This window comes from Mandrillus leucophaeus, unplaced genomic scaffold, assembly GCF_000951045.1.
Source record: "Mandrillus leucophaeus isolate KB7577 unplaced genomic scaffold, Mleu.le_1.0 Scaffold682, whole genome shotgun sequence".
NCBI lineage: Eukaryota > Metazoa > Chordata > Mammalia > Primates > Cercopithecidae > Mandrillus > Mandrillus leucophaeus.
In genome coordinates this window covers 1,625,987-1,646,619 of record NW_012107386.1, presented here as the reverse complement: position 1 = coordinate 1,646,619, position 20,633 = coordinate 1,625,987, and the positions used below count along the sequence as shown (strand labels likewise).

At 35.0% G+C, this 20,633-nt stretch overlaps 1 protein-coding gene across 1 annotated transcript; it reads left to right on the top strand.

Moving 5' to 3' along the window:
• Window positions 1-421: 421 nt before the first annotated feature.
• On the top strand, window positions 422-19,503 carry LOC105555387 (chromosome unknown open reading frame, human C6orf58). Its single transcript, XM_012002312.1, has 6 exons — window positions 422-728; window positions 1,934-2,020; window positions 3,529-3,713; window positions 4,453-4,553; window positions 17,734-17,972; window positions 19,233-19,503. Exons 1-6 carry the CDS (start codon window positions 428-430, stop codon window positions 19,310-19,312), a joined length of 993 nt encoding a protein of 330 aa, XP_011857702.1. The 5' UTR covers window positions 422-427; the 3' UTR covers window positions 19,313-19,503.
• The last annotated feature ends 1,130 nt before the right edge of the window (window positions 19,504-20,633 follow it).

Genomic DNA, 20,633 nt, shown 5'->3' with positions numbered 1-20,633 from the left:
ACACCTTTGCACATTATTATAAATCCTAGTATTTCCATCTTCAGCTATTTAATATTTTCCATGAAATATGTTAAAGTCTTTTTATGAGAGGGAAGCTTCAAAAGCCATTTGTGATGTATTTTGTAGTTGCAATGTAGCCTGGGAAACTTCTGGAAGGTTTTTGTTGATAAATAGTTTTATCTAATACATTATAAACAAGCCTAACTTTGTATTTAGGTTCTGACACAGTATTCTGACACTGAAGAGGCTGGAAAATTTAAGTATACTAAATATTAGCTAATACATCAATTTCCTCTACATTTTCACCCTAACCAGGAAAAAAAAAAAAAAAAAAAAAAAAGCAAAGTCAGGTAATCAAATATCATGACTTCCTCTTCCATTCTCCAATAAAAGCCCTGCCACAATCTCAATCCCCAGCTCCGGCACAATGGCTTTTCTTCCTTCCTGGGTTTGTGTACTAGTTGGTTACTTTTCTGCTTCTTTAGCAGGGACTTCCAATCTCTCAGATATAGAGCCCCCTCTGTGGAAGGAGAGTCCTGGTCAGCTCAGTGACTACAGGGTGGAGAACAGCGTGTACATTATTAATCCGTGGGTATACCTTGAGAGAATGGGGATGTATAAAATCCTATTGAACCAGACGGCCAGGTATTTTGCAAAATTTGCACCAGAAAATGAACAAAATATTTTATGGGGATTGCCTCTGCAATATGGCTGGCAATATAAGACAGGTAAGAATGACTCTTGTTTTCATTGTAATGATCTACCAGTAGACCTAAGAAGTGTTTGGGAAATTATACTCTGTATATACCCTACCATGCTTTTAAAAATTGATTCTTTATCTTGCTCTCTTTTCCCTTATAGTATTTGTTTTTCTACCTATCCTTCTCCTTATTCATAAATCCTTCTTTTGTGGGTTTTGCGTTATTATTAGAAAGTTCAATGAGGCATAAGACATAGTTATCACCTGTGAAAAGACATCACATCTCATCTATTGAGCATTTCACAAATATTTATTGAAATTCTACTAAGTGCCACACTCCTTTCTAAGCAATGAGATGAACCGAACAGTCAAGGGGATATACAAAGTGATGTCAAATTAGTTTGAATTTCTTAGAGTTCCAATTATGATAAGAGGTTATAAAGAATCATCACATTGTGCATGAGGATCTTTCTCTGTAAAACATTTGCTTCCTCTTGGAAGTAAAGTACCTTACAGTGTATAGACAGAAGTTACGTTTTGGGATAAAATATGCATGAATTGAAAGATACTTTTGTTCTGGTTGATAGAAGCTCATGAGAAAGAGTGGTGCCTGCTTCCCAGTCCACACTGATAACACAGCCAATAAAGAAAATATTGTGTGTGAGAGAGAGGTTAAGAAAAGAGTAATTTCATTTGGAAGAAAAGCAATGATTATTTTCTAATATTTACATAATGCATATTACACTTGAAACACCTTTGGTGCTTCTTCTCACCTCACATCGCAACCTTATAATGTAGTTAATATTATTATCCCCATGTCGTAGATGAGAAAACTAAGGCATTAGAGGTTATTTAGATAAAGTCAAGCTAGTGAGTGGTGGAGCAGGGGTTTGTTTTGACTCTTGATCATCTCTTTTTATGTGTATGCATATTGCTTCATAGTTTCGATTAGGAGGTAGAGGAGGAAATAGAAGAGAGAATCCTTACAAAAGCAAATAATATTTAGGACCTATAATTCAAAAGTAGAAAACTGTGTTGTTGTTAAGGAAAAGAAAAGAAATTTATTGGGGTCTAAAAAATAAAAGATAGAAAAGAATGATGGGAATACCAACATATATCATTCAGAAATAAATGCTTTTGTATCTACAAACAAAATCTACGTGGTTAAGCAGTAGTTACAGCCAGTTCCAAAATGTGTATAATAAATACAACTGTGCATCCTCTCTCCTCCAGGCAGATTAGCTGATCCAACCCGACAGACAAACTGTGGCTATGAATCTGGAGATCACATGTGCGTCTCTGTGGACAGTTGGTGGGCTGGTATGTTCATTTAAGTGGCAAAATAGATTTTAACCTTTCCTGAAAGAAAGCATTCAAATCTAAAATCTTAGGGACAGAGACAGAACTAAAACAACCTTGTTCCTATTTTAAAAAAGAATCTATTTCACCATGTACCTTATGGTCTTTAGGTCACATTAAGAGATTTAACAACCACAACGTCAATAATGATTCCTTAGGACGTGTTCAGCTTTTCACAGAATGACAAAAATAAGATTCTACAAAAGCAATGGCCTCTGAGAGGCCAGTTCTGGCAGTTAGGTGGGAGGTCCAACTGATAACAAAGAATCTCCAGAATAAGGAACGATGAGAAGTGAGACATCAAGACAAATGATGCTTTTTCATTTTGCTCAGACCAGATGTGGTTAATATTGAAACCCATAAACATGCCAGAGATTAATACCTACTGCAATTCATTATACCAATCAGTAATCTCAGGCTTTAATCATATATTTTAACGCTAAAATAACCAGAAGGTATTTTCTAATTCTTTCGTTTAATTTTATGCTTTAGTAATGAAAACAATTTATACCACAAATCCTTAGAGGTATTTCCCAATAGTTAGAAACATGACCACATTAAATTTCACTTTTTCAGAGCGACATACACCATATGTATCCTTAAGCATTTTCCTCTTACTATCCCTAATTGTTCTTTTAAAAGACCCACAAATAGTAGTGGCCACAGAACTAGAATTCAGAGTTTGTTATTCTTAGATTGGTTTAGTAGTTTGGAGGATTAGCCAGCTACACTGTGGCATAGGACTCCATTCACAAATGCCTGTCTAGGATGAAATATTCTATGTCACTAATTTCTAGTGGAAATCAGTATAAGCCTAATATCCAACTAATGAAAATGTCTGAGTCTGCTGGAATAGGTTATACATAGGTAAAATTTTTAAAAATGTAAAAATAGTCTTCTTTGATTGTCAGTCCAATTATCCAATGATCTATTGTCAAAACTTACCCAAAATTTTTGCTTTAAAGGCATAAAATAAGATAAAAATGTAGTTATATCATGGTTACAAATTAAACTTACATATATAAAATAGAAAACATTCATTTACCAAGGCTATAATCATGTTAAAATATTTTAGAGAAAACTACAAATACAATTCACAATAAAACCGTAATGAGAGGTTTTGTACCATTCTGAGGAAAAGTTGATAACTTTCTTCCATTTCTACTTAATACTTTGAAAACTGACTATTACGAAATCCATTAAAATTACTTTTTGTTTTGAAATATCATAGTCAACTACTTTAGCCAACATGTTATATATTTATGATTATGGGGTTATTAACAGAAACACAATCAAAATTATGTATTTGACCCTTAAGGGGATTTTTGCTCAATATTTTTTTCCTAGTGTTTAGCTTTTTTCATGTTTCTGGGTCTGTGAATTTTTTTAATGACTTATACCTTCCTTAAAAATATCCTCTTTGAAATTTGTTAGTGCTTGTGGTAATAATAAATCTTTTGTTCTTACAGATTTGAATTATTTTCTGTCTTCATTACCCTTCCTTGCTGCGGTTGATTCTGGTATAATGGGGATATCATCAGACGAAGTCAGGCTTTTGCCCCCACCCAAGAATGAGAGGAAGTTTTGTTATGATGTTTCCAGCTGTCGTTCATCCTTCCTTGAGACAATGAACAAGTGGAACACCTTTTACCAGGTTCCTTCTTTATAATCTTAGGAGATAGGAAGAGAATTTATTTTGTCATATCATTTCATCTAGGATTTTTTGTGCATTGCATAATATTTTCCTTAGTATGCAAATGTAAATTGTTATGCATGATATATTAAAAATATATTGTATAGTAGAGTGCTCTGAGTAATTAATACCTACTGCCTCAATACAGCATTAACATAAATCTATCCATTCTTCTTGCCTCAAATACATTATAAAAAATGGTGAGCATACAGGATATTTGGCTGAATGGTGAAGAGGCTATTCTGATTAATTGAATCTTCATGTCCACTAGGATATTAGAAGAAATTTGACTAAACTCAATGAAGAAAAGATATATTTACTAGTACTTCAGTAGATTATTGCATTAGTTCAGATCTAATGAAATATTTTAATAAGATATTTTTGTTACTCATGATTTTATGGTAATTTTAGCAGTGTTAATAGGAAAAAATAAAGACCTTATGATCTGTATAAAATATAAAGTCTGAAAATACTTGAGGTTCAATACTTACAGATGCATATGCTATTATTAAAACTAATGATATTTTTGTGTTCTTTAACGAGTGTTAGGCATTAAGGCCATATACATATTTTTACTTAGAAATAAAATTCTTCTTTTATGTAGAATATTGCTAAATTATATATCTGAACATGACTAAATTTCAGGGAGAAGTATTGTATAGTTGCTTAAATATTAATACATTTGACTTCTTTACCTTAGTATTTGCAGTCACCTTTTAGTAAGTTTGATGATCTGTTGAAGTACTTATGGGCTGCACATACTTCAACCTTGGCAGATACTATCGAAAGTTTTGAAGACAGGTAAGATCTTTAAAGTATCTTTATTTAATATGCTAAATAATTCTGGGCATTATTTATATATTTTTCTTCTTCTTCTAGAGTATTTTTCAATCTTTATATTAAATAATAAGCCTAACCATTGGAGATTATAATGAGGATGTGTAAATATTTTAACATGATCAGGCTTAAAAAGGTGTTTTATGAAGAAAGGGAAAATTTTGAGAAAAAAAAGCCTTGCATGAAGAAACAAACAAACAAGCAGCAGAAAACACATTTTCCTAATTGTACAAGACAAAATAAAATATAAATATGTAGATGACCTTTATTATTTAATCATAGACACTGTTACAAGAAAAACTGTAGACAGATAAATGTAGCAGAGTTCACTTAAGCAATGAATGATTCATTAATCAGTATCATCCTGAACCAGTAGAGGTTCAGAGAGCTTCACCCAGTGATGTGGGCAGGCAGTATTTACAGACAGAAAAAGAAAGTGACATATAGAAACACTTTGATTGGTTACAGCTCAGCATTTGCCTGATTTGGACATAGTGTGATGAGAAATTTGCCTTATATAGGTATGGTTTGATCAGTTGGCAGCCTGTGATTGGCTGAAGCTCAGCTGCCATGATTTGATGAGACTCATATTTGTTACAAGAAAATACTCTTAAGTTCGGTTGCAGTTTGTTTACAAACTACATTAAGTTGCAGTTTGCTATATATGGTGGCAATTTTAGACCAAATTTAATTTAACAATTTCCCACCTTTTGGTCTGCCTCTCAATTTTGAGAAGCTGACCAAAACCTTGGACATTGACACCACTCTCTGTCACTTTCATCATTGATTGATTTGGTATCAGTATGGAATTCACAGTTCACACATCAGGACAGTTGACTGGTATGTTCTCTTTATGTTTTCATTATTCTAATTTTAGTGAGACCATTTGACATAGAATGAATAGCTGCATAAAAGGATTTAAGACTCTGGGGAGGTTAAGGTGTGCCAGGGAGACTATTACGATGGCTATCAGGAGGCTAATACTAAGAGACTGAAGGAGCCTCCATCCATCAATTGAACCAACACAAATCAAATATATAAATAATAAGCCAGAATAAAAATCTACTTGTTTTAACCAATTAGCTTGTTTGCTGATTTCTTACAACTGAGCTTCTACTCTACCTGATGAATTTACTTAAGTACAGCAGGGATTGTTAGCTAGTGCACATATTCCTCCCTAAAGGTAGTCCAAAGCAAGCTGGTTACCTAATATGCCTTTAGTAAGAAAATCTAAAGAAGTTTGCTGGACAATTACAGCGTTTGCAGTAGAATCAGCTATAGTAACTAATGCATGAGACATATTTCTAAGCATAACCTCCTTTACATTTATACAAAGCCAGGGAAGGAATTTTCTACCCAACAATACCCATTAAGAAGAATTCATACCTGCTGGTAAACTCCTCTTTATTCCATAGTTCAAATTAAGAGTTACAGACCAATATCAAGTTTCCAATTAGTTATGGAGTGACAGGAGTACCCTTGGAATCTCTTAATTGCCAATGGCTCCTTATTTTGCAATTATTGAGACATGGATTTGCCCACATATATGGTTGGTTGTTAAATCCTCCACAAATAAAAACATATTCCGGAAGAACCCTACAGATAGTCTCCTGTTTGAGATGCCTTGTGCATTATGAGTCAGCATTATGAGTCAGCATTAGTAATATTTGTCTAAGGCCTCATTTTTTAATCATTGTATGGTTAGAAGATACTAACAACTAAAGGATTAGGGTTATAAATTTGCCTACAAACGTCGAATTATCTTCCTTTTGTTTTTCAAATTCAATTCTGGCTTAATTTAACTACCAAACTCTCATTATAGGTTTTGCCTACTGTTAGATTTAAACAGGCAGTCTGAATATTTCAGTCTAAAAGTCTAGCTGTTTAGAAAGAACTAGATATTGCACATGGAATATCAGTGAAATTTCTTACAGGATTAACCAGAGTATCTCTAAGATCATGTGAGGATTTAGGTTTAACATGACATATGCAATACTCAGTTAAGTTCCATGCAGAAGTAATTGATTATGAAATCTTCATTATCACATTACATTGCCATGTATAAACAGAAAAGAAACATGGGCCAAAAAGGAAAGGGGGAAAAGACTTCATGTTGACAGAGTTTCGAGAAAAGACTTTATTCATGATTTTGGGAAAGCTGTCTACATCAAGGATGCCATCTTCTTCTGGGGGAAAAAAAACGTCCCTAGTAAGCTTTACCTAGAGGTCTCCAGTGGGTGTACAGTCCCAAGGGTCTGGAGGGGTTCTCTCAAGTTGAGAAATGTGGATCCAAGACTCAAATCCCTGAAGTTGTGCTGCAAAAAAGAGCTTGGTGTGGTCCCTTCTGATGGAGTTCAAGGGCAGTCTTTCTTTGGTGTCGTTTCCAAAAGAACTGATCTCTAGGTTCTAGATCATGAATGATCTGGTTGTTATCAGTTGGTGGGCCACAAAGGGCTTCTTTCATCTGGTGAAAATATGCTTTGGCAAAATGCATTGAAGTCTCACAATTTTGAGTCATATCAGAATTTAGAAAAACATGAGATATATGAGGTTTTATTATTAGAGACATAGGCCTTCCAATAACTATTTCACAGAGTCAATCTGTCTTTTCCTACAGGAGTGGATTTGATTGCTATCAATCAGTAGGACCTTTTACCAATGCAATCCAACAAATTCCGTTAGCTTTGTCTAATGCCACTGTGTTTCTAATACCTTTTTAAACTGTTTTACAACTTTTCTGGTAAAATGAGTACCTATATTGCTAGAGATGTTTCCAGGAATGCCCCATAAAGACACTTTCCAATAACCTTTTCACTATTGTTATAGCATTAGCCTTCCTGCATAGAAAAACACCTATAAAACCAGAAAATATGCAGTGAAGGTGACAAATGAATTAAATATATTTGTCTGTGTTCAAATGATCCAGCATGTGCCAAAAATGTATCACTTGAGGTTTTTATTATATTACCAGCATTATCAGTTTAACAAACCAAATATTGGTGATAAGAATAGTCACTCCACCAATATTTTCCTCATTTCAGAATAGTCACTCCACCAATATTTTCCTCATAATTTGGATTATTTTATCTCTTCCTTGATGAGTATAGAGCTTTTAATAATGGAAGTTTTTAGGACCCAGGAAGGACTAGGAGGCCATCTGTGCATTCCATGAGTCCATATTTAACATTGAATTTATATATATATTTAATATATTTATTATATATTATATATTATATATTATAAATTAAAATTTTAATTTTTTAAAAAATATTTTTTTAAAAGTCAGTTTTGACTGGCACACTCAGCACTTTGGGAGCCCAACGTGGGCGGATCATGAGGTCAGGAGTTCCAGACCAGCCTGGCCAATATGGGAAACCCCGTCTCTACTAAAAATACAGAAATTAGTCAGGCATGGTGCCGCATGCCTGTAGTACCAGCTACTGGGGAGGTTGAGGCAGAAGAATTGCTTGAACCTGGTGGCAGAGGTTGCAGTGAGCTGAGATTGCGCCACTGTACTCCAGAGACTGGGGACTGGGTGACAGAGTGAGACTCCATCTCCAAAAAAAAAAAAGTCAGTTTTGTATTTCCAAATCAGGTCAATAGCTTGCTTACTAAATGGGTTATCATAGGTAATTTGACTTGAGTCAATCTCATGATATTTGTTCAAATTGCTTATCCAAACAACTTCACTTCTGGCTGACATAGCATGAAAATCTGCCAAAGCATTTTCTTAGTAATCAATTAATTCTTGTTTGACTTGATGTTGGTTAGAAGTTTTATGAATCAATCAGTCTCTTTGTAACAGTTCTGGGAATTCTCATTCGGTCCAATGGAATGATCAGATTTCTAGGAATTTCATAAAATTTCTGGAACATATATTAATAACACATCCATACAAATACAACTTAAAGAAAGTTTAACATTACTTGTTATTTGATAATGCTTTCCATATTATTTATCAAATAGGCCCAATTACTTTAATATCTCTCTTTTTATAAGGAGGGCTATCTTTCTGAGATGTTCCAAAGGTTCACCTGCAAAATCCCAAAGTTAATTTGAGGTCAATAAAAATACTTGATTTAGAATTTCATTTTTTGGAAGCTTGCCAAAAATATCAAAGGTTTAAAATACTTGATAAAATAGGATCACAGATCACTTCTAAATATTAATAGTCATCCATTTTAACCAGAGTGATAATTTAAAGATTTTAAAGGCAAACACAGAAAAATTACAGTTATAGAAAAACGTTCGATCTTTTATAGAGAGGACTCAGTTGTTTACATGATCAAAAAACCAAATGAAGACAACATGAAGCACAGGAAATTATCTTAGTAAAATGCAGAATCTTTGTTTTCTAGGACGATTACTTCAAGGGTAAAGAAAAGCTTTTCACAATGTCCTACTAAGAACAGACCAATACTCCAAGAAAACCTTGGCTTAACACAAGGAAACAAATTCTAATTTTGCATCAGTGTACCTTTGATATTAATGCTCAATTTTTAGAAAAACATAGAAATAATTCTCTTCTAATTTTAGCCAGCTTGATCAACACAAATTTTTTCACAAGATTTATCTTTCACAAACCTTTTATAACTTTCTTATACATTCAATTTTTGTCCTATACTTCTTCTCTTCTCATTTTGGAACAACAGGTCATTCTATACCAGTATAAAATTTGCTCTTCTGTTTCTTGAACAAAACAAAACATCCTCATATATTATAGCTTTTCTTACCAAAAGCACATTTTACCTGTCTACTTGCATATAGCTTTGTTTTCTTTATTTCTAACTATTTCAGTTATATATAATTAAGAATCTTAACTCCTATTTACCTTAATTTCCAGTAAACACTAGGAAACAAGCAATTGTGAACTGTTGTACCAGTAATCTGTAGACTAATAAATCTATGAATTATACTTTCCAGGAGCGTGTGTTTTCTCCTGGTGAATTTGTCAGTGTGGCACAAAATACGTTTATTAACCGTCCCAAATACCTTTGGTCCCTCTGCAATAAAAAACTGTAGAAGAGGCAAAATATTATCTCTATTGAAGACTAAGCTTTGATTTTTTAAAATCTTGCCCAAATTCCTACCTAAGGGGTCTGGGGAGTCATGCCCTATGAACCATAAATTGTCATCAGATGGGTTTTATTTAACCCTATGTATCATAACTTACTTTCCAACATGACTACGGCATATGTGACAAAGAAGAAAAACAAAATATTTTACCCCAAAACATGTTTCTTTGCCATATTTTGAAATGGCTTGCAAAGCTGTCCTTCGTGGGGGAAATTTGCATTTGTAAAGAATCTCTGTTAACATAGCTAGATCTTTTTCTTCCAGGCCCTCCCAGTCCTGAAGAGATTAACTGAGAGTCTAGCACTTTTTAAAGGTCTGAATAGGAAATATTTGTTATCTATTTTCTCTAAAGCAGCCACTATGAGACATCAAAAGTACCGTAGTCATCACATTCTTTTATTTTAACTTGAATATTTTCATTAATCCCAGGTTTTTAGACAAACTCAAACAATTGTTGAACCAGAAAATGTTTAAATTTTCCTATAGCCTGGATCCACCCCCAACCCCTATTTCAAATCGTCCCGCCTTCCTGGACCAAACAATTGTATTTCTCAAATGTATTTTATTGATGTCTCATGCTTCTCTAAAACGTATAAACCAAGCTGCACCCCAGCCACCTTGGGCACATGTTTTTGGGACCTCCTGAGGGCTATGTCATGGGCCATGGTCACTCTTATTTGTCTCAGAATAAATCCCTTCAAATATTTTACAAAGTTTGACTCTCTTTGCTGACACTATTTTTCAGGTTTTTTTCTTTTTGGGCCTGAGAATTAAATTGTTGTTTGTATAGACTTCCCTCAGCCTCAACTTTCCATTCTCGATGATATGGCTGTTAAGAAAAAAATTTTGGTATACAAAGGACATCTTTTACATGGGAATTTTATCTTGCTTATGTCCATTTAACTTACCTGTTTTTAAAATTATGTTTGAATGGCTCATAAAAATCAAATGTTAATCATCTAGTGATTTGCTTATTTTTTTGTCTGACAAATTTTGTAATATAGAGATGACATAAGCTTATTTTTTTCTACCAGGTTTACTGTAGTAATGTAAATGTGCAAAGCATTTGGGTTAGTTCTTGTTTTTCTGAAATAATACTTAAATTATATAGGCACTTATTTTCCTTGAGTCAATTAAATACAGCTCTTTCATAATTTAAGTTTGGCACTATCATAAGGAAATAGAAAAATATCACATATATATCATGCATACAGACATATATAAACATATAGACCAAAACAGATCTTATCGAGATGGGAGAGCTCCCTGGACCCCTTTGCAGGACTTATAACAGGGGTGTGGCTTGCTTACTTGGCCACCATGTTCAAATGCCCTGTGGGATGGGGTACATGCAGGTGAGTGGGTGCCAGGGCTGAAGGCTGGGGCAAGTGCTTTTGGGCTCTGGCCTAATGGTACCATCTAGGGGTGTGTTACAATTAATACTCTTTCAGTAGTTACTGTCCATGGATGATTAAGTGTTAACCAGCTCAGTGAAAAGTCAGGGTGACAGACTTTTACATCCTGCCCTCTTGGTACCCGGGTACTTGTCCAGTGTTCAGGAAGAATTAGGTCACATGGACCTGAAGGATGGTGAATGCAGAGATTTTATAGATTGATGGAGGCCGCTCTCAGTGGGATAAATGGGGAGCTGGAAAGGGGATGAAGTGGGAAGATAACAACTCCTCTCTGACTATCCTGCTGCCTTTTCAATGTACAAATGTTTCTTCTCTTCTTCTCTGCCACACCACTCTGCTCCTCTGCCAGTGGAGTTTGGGGTTTTTATGGGTACGGGATGGGGGACATGGAGGGCCAGAGTAGTTTTGGAAAAAGCAACATTTGGGTGGGAAAACAGAGATGTGAAGTTCTCATTTAGGGCCATGGGCCCAGGCTTATGGGTGGGGACTTTGCTGGGGAACTGCCCTCTTCTACCCAGTATTTCTCTGCCTCCTGTCCATATCATTATGATTTTATTCTAAAAGTTTTAGTCATGTGCCAGCTACAGTAATACACACTCATTAATTTATTAAAGAATATCTGGATCCAAAATTGTCTTTTTCTGGCCAATGAAGCAGGCTATGTGCCCATATGGCCAAAACCCTCCTTTACGTGTGTGTGTGTGTGTGTGTGTGTGTGTGTGTGAGAGAGAGAGTGAGAGAGAGAAGAAAAAGATAAAACTTTTGGAAGTGTTCACTTACAAGTTTCTGAATAGTTCCTTCGTTTTCGTTTTTTCCTTAGCTCTCTCTAAATTTGCATTTCCAAAGGAATGTCTCTTACATAAGGGCAGGTAGAAAATTTACATTTCAGAGATAAAGAGCTTAGACTTCAAGTTTAAATAACATCATTTGCCTAAACCAAGAAATAAGGATATAGGTAAAGGCCCAGTTAAGGCACAATGGCCATGAACAGTACCTTAAACAAAGGCAGGGCTTGTTATGTAGATTTAAAACAACGCCTTTTTCATTGTAAATTTCTAGTGACCTAGTCCTCCTTTTGTTGCCAGTGTAGAAAAGGAGGCAGTCTTACAAATTGAGATTTTCCTTACAGATGTGATTTTTTCATATTAGTCAAGAAATTTTTATGTCCATACTCAGCACAGAAACTTTTAATCTTATAGTCACAGATTAATTAATATTTTTGGTTAGTTTGTTTTCACAATTGAATGACAGACCAATAAGTAGTTGTTTTTCCAAGAAAGAGTTTTGGGGTGTAGTAAAGATTACGACAGCAAGAAAGAGGTAAACAGAATTGGCAGCACGGATAGCGAGCAGGGGTTTTAAAAGCACAGTTTCAGTTCACTGAGAAGCCACCATGGGAGAAGCAGGATCAAACTGAAAAAACAGAGAGGGCTAATTCTTACAAATGTTTTTCTGAAAATGATCAAAGTGTCAATTAGACAGGATTGAACACAGGGACTTTCCAGATTTGATATGAACCCTCTCCTCCCCCAAAATCCACCATTCAGGGTTTTTCTTTCTGAGGGAATGGTTGATTATTACGCCAAAAGTGAAGCCTTTGTGGTTTCTTCTGGTGGGGAAACAGTACAGACAAAGGGAGTGGATTCGTCAGATGGCTGGTGTAAAAATAGACAGTTATTTTTTTTAACAACGGCTTGGCTGTTTACAATAAAAGCAGACATCTCAATGCACAAATTTCTTTAGTTTGGGCCCCTCTTGGTTTGGGTTTTAAAATAGGTGTGAATAAGTCTTTTTTGTCCTTGGAGCTGTTGTAACTATGAAGACAAGCACCTGTTTGCATTTTGTAAGAAGTTTTCTCACTGTGGCCACTGTAATTCTAACTGTTGGTAAGATTCACCCATTTCTCTAGAAAAGCATAACTTCTGGGTCCATAGTTCTTTTTATTTTATTTTATTTTATTTGATTTTTAATTTTTTTAACATTAAATTGGCTGAAGTTCCAGATGGAGGAGTTCCAGAATCTTTGCATCCAGATGAAATCATGATTTCCTATTTTTTGGTAACGAGACCTACCTACTGAACGCAGTCCAGTTTCTGTCTGACCCAGTCAGACACCTGAGGCCTCCCTATAGGACCCACTCCTGTTTCTGTAATGACTTTTAAATATGGTCCAGATCAAAAAAATGCTCAAATGAATTCAAAGAGCTTAAAACACAAGTTCATGGAGTTTGAATCTAAGAAAGAACTCACCCATAACCCCAGTTGCTGTAAGAGTGTAAGTTTGGCACTATCATAAGGAAATAGAAAAATATCACATATATATCATGCATACAGACATACATGAACATATAGACCAAAACAGATCTTATTGAGATGAGAGAGCTCCTTGGACCACTTTGCAGGACTTGTAGCAAGGGTGTGGCTTGCTTACTTGGCCACCATGTTCAAATGCCCTGTGGGACGGGGAGCATGCAGGTGAGTGGGTGCAGGGTTTCAGTGAGCACAATGAGCCCTGGAAAGGACCTTTGCTTGGTTACTTGGTGCTTCTGGGGGTTGCTGGAGGTCTATTTTGTTTTGGTGTCTCTATTCATGTTAGTAGCTTTCCTCAAGTATCCGGTAATACTTGACTGTCTACTCAAATTTAAAAAGAATCACTTAGAAGACCTGACTGTGTGAGTGGAAATTTTCAACTAAGAACATATCTCTCAAGTAATCTTGCTGGGTTGTTTAGGCAACCTTTTAAATATTGACACTGTTGTAGAAAAAAAATGGGTTCTTGTCACACAACCAGGAAAAGTCAGGCACAGACGCTTTGAAGGGTGAGGGGAATGGAATTTATGGGGCAAAAAGGAAAAAGGAAAAATTATTCTCAGCAAACCAAGAGAGAGTCCTGCTAGCATGTTTCCTACCTCACAGTTTGAACACCAGGCCACCACTCCAGCTGAAAAGAGCAGGCTCCTCCCCTGTGTAAGGTGCAAATTCCCTGTGGCTCCACCTCATGCCACCAGTGAGTATGCGGGCATGCTCAGACAAGAACCTGGGCAGGTTTCCTTATCTGCACAAAAGCATCTGATGTAAACACTTGTGGGGCAGGTTGGAGATTCTCTGGGGTCCCCTTTTTATCTACCTAGGCATTTGGCTGTCTCAACACTATGGTTCCAATAACTTCAAGTCTTTTCTCTTGAGCTCACCCAGTTTCCAGAAGAGACACTTTCATTCACCTGCTTCAGAAGTCAAGGTGTGACTGCTAGTATTATTGAAAGTCAAGAGAGAATGAAGAAGCAAGGGGAGGGCGTCTTTGCATTCAGTATATCATTTCCACTTACATCCCCTGTATCCAAGGTGGTGTTCCTACCTTCAACCATGATTAGTTCACACAGTGCAACGACCCTCTGTTCTACCCTTTCCAGGGCGAGCAGTGGTAGTTACCTACTATTTGAAATCTGGAAGGAAATCTTTGTATGTGATTGCTTCTTTAAAGTCTTTTAATCTCCCTGATTTTAGCAATCTCCTTTCACCCAGAGAGTATTACTCAGACTTAAATCGAGGAGAATTCTACAAATTATATTAGCATTATTCTTCGTTTCTTTCCTCTCTGGTTGCTTAAAATTTAGTTTTCTTGATTCTATTAAATCTTATCAACTAGTTCTTTTCAATTTCCAGCTTCCAAAATCTTGTTGTTCCCCACATGTTCTGATTTTATTTCTTCTGTCATTTTAATGGAGATTTGGTAGGTTGCAAAAGTACAAGTATTTGTTAAAAACAGCATTTTTACTAAAAAACTCTTTTACCTAAAAATTCCCTTCTATTATCTCTTTAATTGGGATCAGTTCAGAATATAATAAAATATTGTGTTATGGATACATTTATATATAGGTGCACTATTAATAAAGCAAAAAATACATATTTTCTATTAATTCACCTCACTGAAAGTTTAATAATAGTTCCTCAGGCAATTTGAATAGTTTCAAAGCCTTATATTGGTGAAAGGTAAATCTTTTAATATGATTATTATGGAAGATTTCAAATGCCCACTTATGTGCTCTAATTTGTTAATCTACCTATTTATGAGGTCTGGTTTGTCAAGGTCTATGAATTCATATTACAAGATTCAAGGCTAATGATTGTTCCTTGAAATGAAGTAATAGTGTACAAATTAAGACGCTTTGCTTTGAAGTTACACAGACCTGAGTTTTAAATCCTGGCTCTTTTGACCTAGGACTTCAAACTGGGAGAAACTCAATTTTCTTATTTTTAAAATAGCAATAACAATAGTATATGCCACATAGTGCAATTTTGAGGATTAATTAAGAAATTCATAAGTTATGCTTAATGTACTACTGGCATATGAGAAATATTCAATATAAAGTAACTATTATCACCAGGACAAAAAGCAGTAGTAAAGAACATGGGTTTTAAAGGCAGATAGATTGACAGGGTTTAAAACAGGGCCCTGCAATTTACTATGTGTGTGGCCCTGAGTTAAGTTAGCTCTGTTTGAAAGAAAGCAGCCCAATCAACAACCACTAAACCTCAGTGTTGTACAACTGTGTTTATTGCTCAGATGTCTGGGGTTTAAATAAGCAGCTCTGCTGGTCTTTCCTGGGTTCACTCTCATGTTGGCTGATTTTGATTGGCTGCAGCAAGGATGACTGGGGAAGCTCAGCTCTGTTCCCTGACTCATTCTACATCAGACAAGCCTGGTTGTTTTCCATAGTGATGGCAGAATTGCAAGAAAGAATAACCAAATTGTGAAAATGCATTTCAAGTTTATGCTATGACAAACTAGTTAATATTATATTTTTTATGTCAAGTTACATGACTGAGTCAGGAGTGGGAATTTCTGCCTATCACCTAATGTAGGAAGAACCAGTACTGAAAGTTACAAAGCAGAAGACAGAATTGTAGGGATTGGTAAAGAACTGGGGCCATGGTTGCAATCTATTACATGCTGTGAAATAACTCTAAAAGCTCATCAGTTACTTTCTTTAGGTAAATATATATTAAGGAGTATTTACTTGAGACAATACTGAGTATTTTGTAGCTTGCATATACTGAGATATAACTCTGTGGCTCTGTATCCTCAGATTGGCTGACTTACATATACCTGTGCTTCTACTTTATGTGAACTATTTCAAGTGTACTTTAATTCTTTCTTTAGTGACTACATTCTATCTGATCATTAGGTGAACTGACCAACAAATCATTCAACTGATGCATTTGAAGAGTTTATTGAATTTCTTCACTGCTCTTGTGATTTCTGTGTATTGAACTGGTGCCCTCATCCCATCTGTCCCAGTGATTCTGACTTACTTCCAATTTGTTTAGTACATTGTTACTGGAGCTCTGTGGCCCTTGCTCAAAATCTTTATCACTTCACATTTCCTTTCATCTTTACTTGGTGGGTGACTGTAACGTATCAAGGGGAATTGAATCCAGACCAAACACTTCCGTTATCAACAATCCAACTCTGCCCACCCTACCACTTCCAAGTATAGAGCAGGGAGGATCCCACACGCATGGGAGTCAAACAGACAACGGGTATTATCTGTGTTATGTTATAGTTTATTTAATCTCAACAAGCATAATGCAAGCACCTTCTGTTTAATGGATCCTTTCTATGTTGCTGTCAAAATAAAATCAGATAATCTAATTTCTAGACATTATAATAGAAATAACTAGAGAAAAAAATCTTCAAATATGTGAATGATATGATGTTATGGGAATATAGAAGAGAAGAAAGTGGTAGATTCCACCTCAGGTGGGCTGGAAAGCTTTGTGAGGAACATAATATCTATGATGAGACTTGAAACAGAATGTACCTGGTGAACCACATGGTGGGTATACAATGTACCTGGTGAACCACATGGTGAGTACCTGGTGAACCACATGGTGAGTCTCAGGGAAAACAAGTCTGTTTGCAAAACTACAAGTTGTTCAGCATGATTAAACAGCTGACAGAAACAGAAGATGTGACTTTTATAGTTTTAAAACTACTGAATATACCTTTAATCTTTCCATTGTAATTATTTGTCCCCATTTCTTAGGGAAAGCTAAACTTTCTCACCTATTATGGGGAAAAATAGTTACAGAGGCTTTTGTAATAATTACAGAGTCTTTTCTAACAATTACAAAGGCTTTTTTTCTACCCGAGGCTTCCTGTGGTAGAAAATGCCAATTATTTAGAAATTAGATAGTAAAAATCAGACATCTTTTTTTCTACAAAGCTCAATGTTTCTAGGATTCCATGGCTTCAAGAAATCAACAGTTTCACAAAGGATATTTGAGTCTAGCAAAAATTTTGCTTTAGACCTTTGATATTTATCTCTACACTGGCAAAGAGTATGATTTAAAAATGCCTTACTTTTGGTTATTAGGTGGTATTCAAGTATAATGTGCTGAATTAAAGAAGATAAAATGCAATGTAAAATGTAAACAATTAATGAGATGATTCTTCCTAGATTTAGAAGTTTAATGAGCCATCTTCACACCATCTGAGGGATGGAATAAAGTCATCACATTATCAATCCTGTTTTCTAAATTATAAAATTATGAATTTAGTTTGTTGGCAGGAACCAATTTTTTCTGAAGGTAATGAGGTTGAAATTCTGAGGTGACTAATTATAATTAAGTACTTTTCCATTTGTCTTTTAGATATGATTATTATTCTAAAACAGAAGCACATTTTGAGAGAAGTTGGGCACTGGCTGTGGATTATTTAGCTGCAGTCCTCTTTCCTACAACCTTGATAAGAACATCTAAGTTCCAGAAGGGCCTGCCACCGCGAATTCTTCTTAATACTGATGTAGCCCCTTTCATCAGTGACTTTACTCCTTTTCAGAATGTAGTCCTGTTTATTCTAAATGTGCTTGGCAATGTGGATAAATTTACAGGTAAGACCCTTAAAAGAATACTTTTAAAAATCAATATTATGTTGAAAAAGTAGAGGAAGAAATAATAATTAAATCAATGATATAAACATTACAGCACTCCAAAAATAAAGTTATGATTTCCTGTGGGTATCCATTCCATTCCTGTAGCAATAATCACTCTTGATATCTAGAACCATTTAATGAGCACACATTTTAATCCTCTTACATACGGCCTGTCCTTTCATCTGGAGACCATGTTGAAACTTGAAGTTGGCAAACCAACTGAAACACTCTTTTTTTTGTTCTACATACTGATATATATTCCTTATTTTGATCATCAGATCTTTTTTTTTAAAACAAACAAACAAACAAAAAAACTTTCTACTTTGCTCTTAAAGAAAATGAAGACATTTCAAAAGAAAACCTGCCATTATTAATGAAATTACTAGCAATTTGGCTTACCTGAGTTCCCTTGATCCAGTCCTATTAGTCATGGAAGAAGGGTTTTATTCCAGCCCTTCAAATGCTGGACCTTCTAGTGAGTAAAAAAAAAAAACCAGAGGATTCTTTATCTACCAGTTTGAAAGTGACTGTATCATTCCCATTTGCCATACATGCACTGAAGCATTGAGCCAAACTTAAAACATAATTATATTATTAATGTTTTTCAAAGCAAAAACATCGAGTCTGAAAGATAAAAATGGAGGAAATTAAACGTGAATAAATTAAACCTATGTTGTAAAAAAATCTCTGCATCAGTTAGAGTAACAAAAACATCCAAACACTTTATAGACTTCATACAATTGAAGTTTTTCCTTTGGTTTTAGGGTGGCATTCTCTGTCAGTAGGCAGCTTTCCTTCACACAGTGAGTGAGTAGCAGAGCAAGTCTCCTTCACTCTGTGAAAGTTTTTCTTGGAGCTTTTTCCCAAAAATGAGTTGGTCTGATTTTTTCTGTTTAATAGATGTTTAGTGTTATTATTAGTTATTGCCAATAATATAACAATGACATTTTATATATATCTTTTGTTACATAATGTATTATTTTACCACCAAATTCATAGAAAGAACATGAAATAAAGTTGGTAAGTCAGATATTCCCAAATGGTATTGCCAATAATGCAATGAATGACATGCCATGTTTACTTTTCTTTGTATAATTTATGATTTTACCCCTAAATTAGTAGAAAGGAAATGAAATAAAATTATGAGCCATATATTACCAAAAAGTACTTTAAAAAATTTGCAAGAGTTTACATGTAATAATTTTGTATCTTTTACAGGTGATCTTCGTACAGAAAAATCTAATGTATCTAGAGGTCATTCGGAATCTAGCTCTAGAATTTACGGAAATAACTCCTGAAACATTTAACTTGAAACTTCAGGAAATGATTAATGAATTAAAAATGAAAAACTTTAACTTGACAATCAGTAATTTCAAAAAATTCATGTAATCATGACCATGTAGTTTTATTGTTTCTGATGTTTTTGATTTATGCTTATTTGTTAAGATCTTGTACATGTATTAAAAACTTAAATGCATTCAAATTAAAAGTGATGATTTTGCTCATGATTTTAAAATTCATTAATAATTAAAATGTTTAAGATAAAAGTATATTGCATTATGCTACAAAAAAACTGAGAAATTAACAAACATACTAAACTTGTATAGCTCTTTTGTTGTTACACTATCATCAAATTTCATGACATTTAGACTAATATATATTGCTGATTTACAAACAAAATACAGATCATTTTGAAATAAAATACAGAAAGGCAGTTTAAATTTTTTAAGTTCATAAAATTGAACTGGAAAATAGAATACACTAACTCATGTGTCAGTTTTCTCTGTGTTTTTGCTGACCACAAGTTTACAGCAATTATACAATAAGAGTTCCCCTCCTTTCACCCACACTTGACAATGAATTCATTATATATAAAATGTATAATTAATGAGTGAGAATACACTGGCCAGGAGGTGGTGATTTCTAGAGCTGACATGGAGCTTTCATATGAAAGTTTTCCCAGGGTCTCATTCACAGACTAAATCTACCCACTAACTGTTGGAAAATGAAATTGGACAAATTGGTTTGAACAGATGGGTACTGGATTAGGAAAGATGTAGTTTAAATCTCAGCAATGGTTGGGCATGGTGGCTCATGCTGTAATTCCAGCACTTTGGGAGGCTGAGGCGGGCAGATCACTTGAGGTCAGGAATTTGAGACCAGCCTGGCCAACATGGTGAAACTCCATCTCTACTACAAATACAAAAATTAGATGGGCGTGGTGGTGTGTGCCTGTAATCCCGGCTACTTGGGAGGTTGGGGGAGAAGAATCACTTGAGCCCTGGAGGTAGCGGTTGCAGTGATGCCGAGATCGCACCACTGCACCCCAACCTGGGCAACAGAGTGACTCTGTCTCAAAAACAAACAAACAAACAAACAAACAAACAACTCAACTCTAGTTTGCCAGTTGAGTTGAGCTTGGGCCATTTTTCTATCACTGTCTGTGCTTCAGTTTACTTATTGTTAGAATTAAGATTATAAAACCTACATTGCTAGATTATTTTGGGGAGTCAATAAAAGCATAAATATAAGGGTAGCTAGTGTAGAAAAAATTGGGTTCCTGTCACATGACCAGGAAAGACTAGAATTGCAGACACTTTGAAGGGGGAGGGGAAATGG

Excerpts from the sequence above, each read along its gene's own strand:
- LOC105555387 (XM_012002312.1), top strand. The coding sequence starts at position 428 with ATGGCTTTTCTTCCTTCCTGGGTTTGTGTACTAGTTGGTTACTTTTCT. Across the intron at positions 2,021-3,528 it reads TGTGGACAGTTGGTGGGCTG|ATTTGAATTATTTTCTGTCT; the intron begins GTATGTTCATTT and ends TTGTTCTTACAG. Across the intron at positions 17,973-19,232 it reads CAATGTGGATAAATTTACAG|GTGATCTTCGTACAGAAAAA; the intron begins GTAAGACCCTTA and ends TATCTTTTACAG.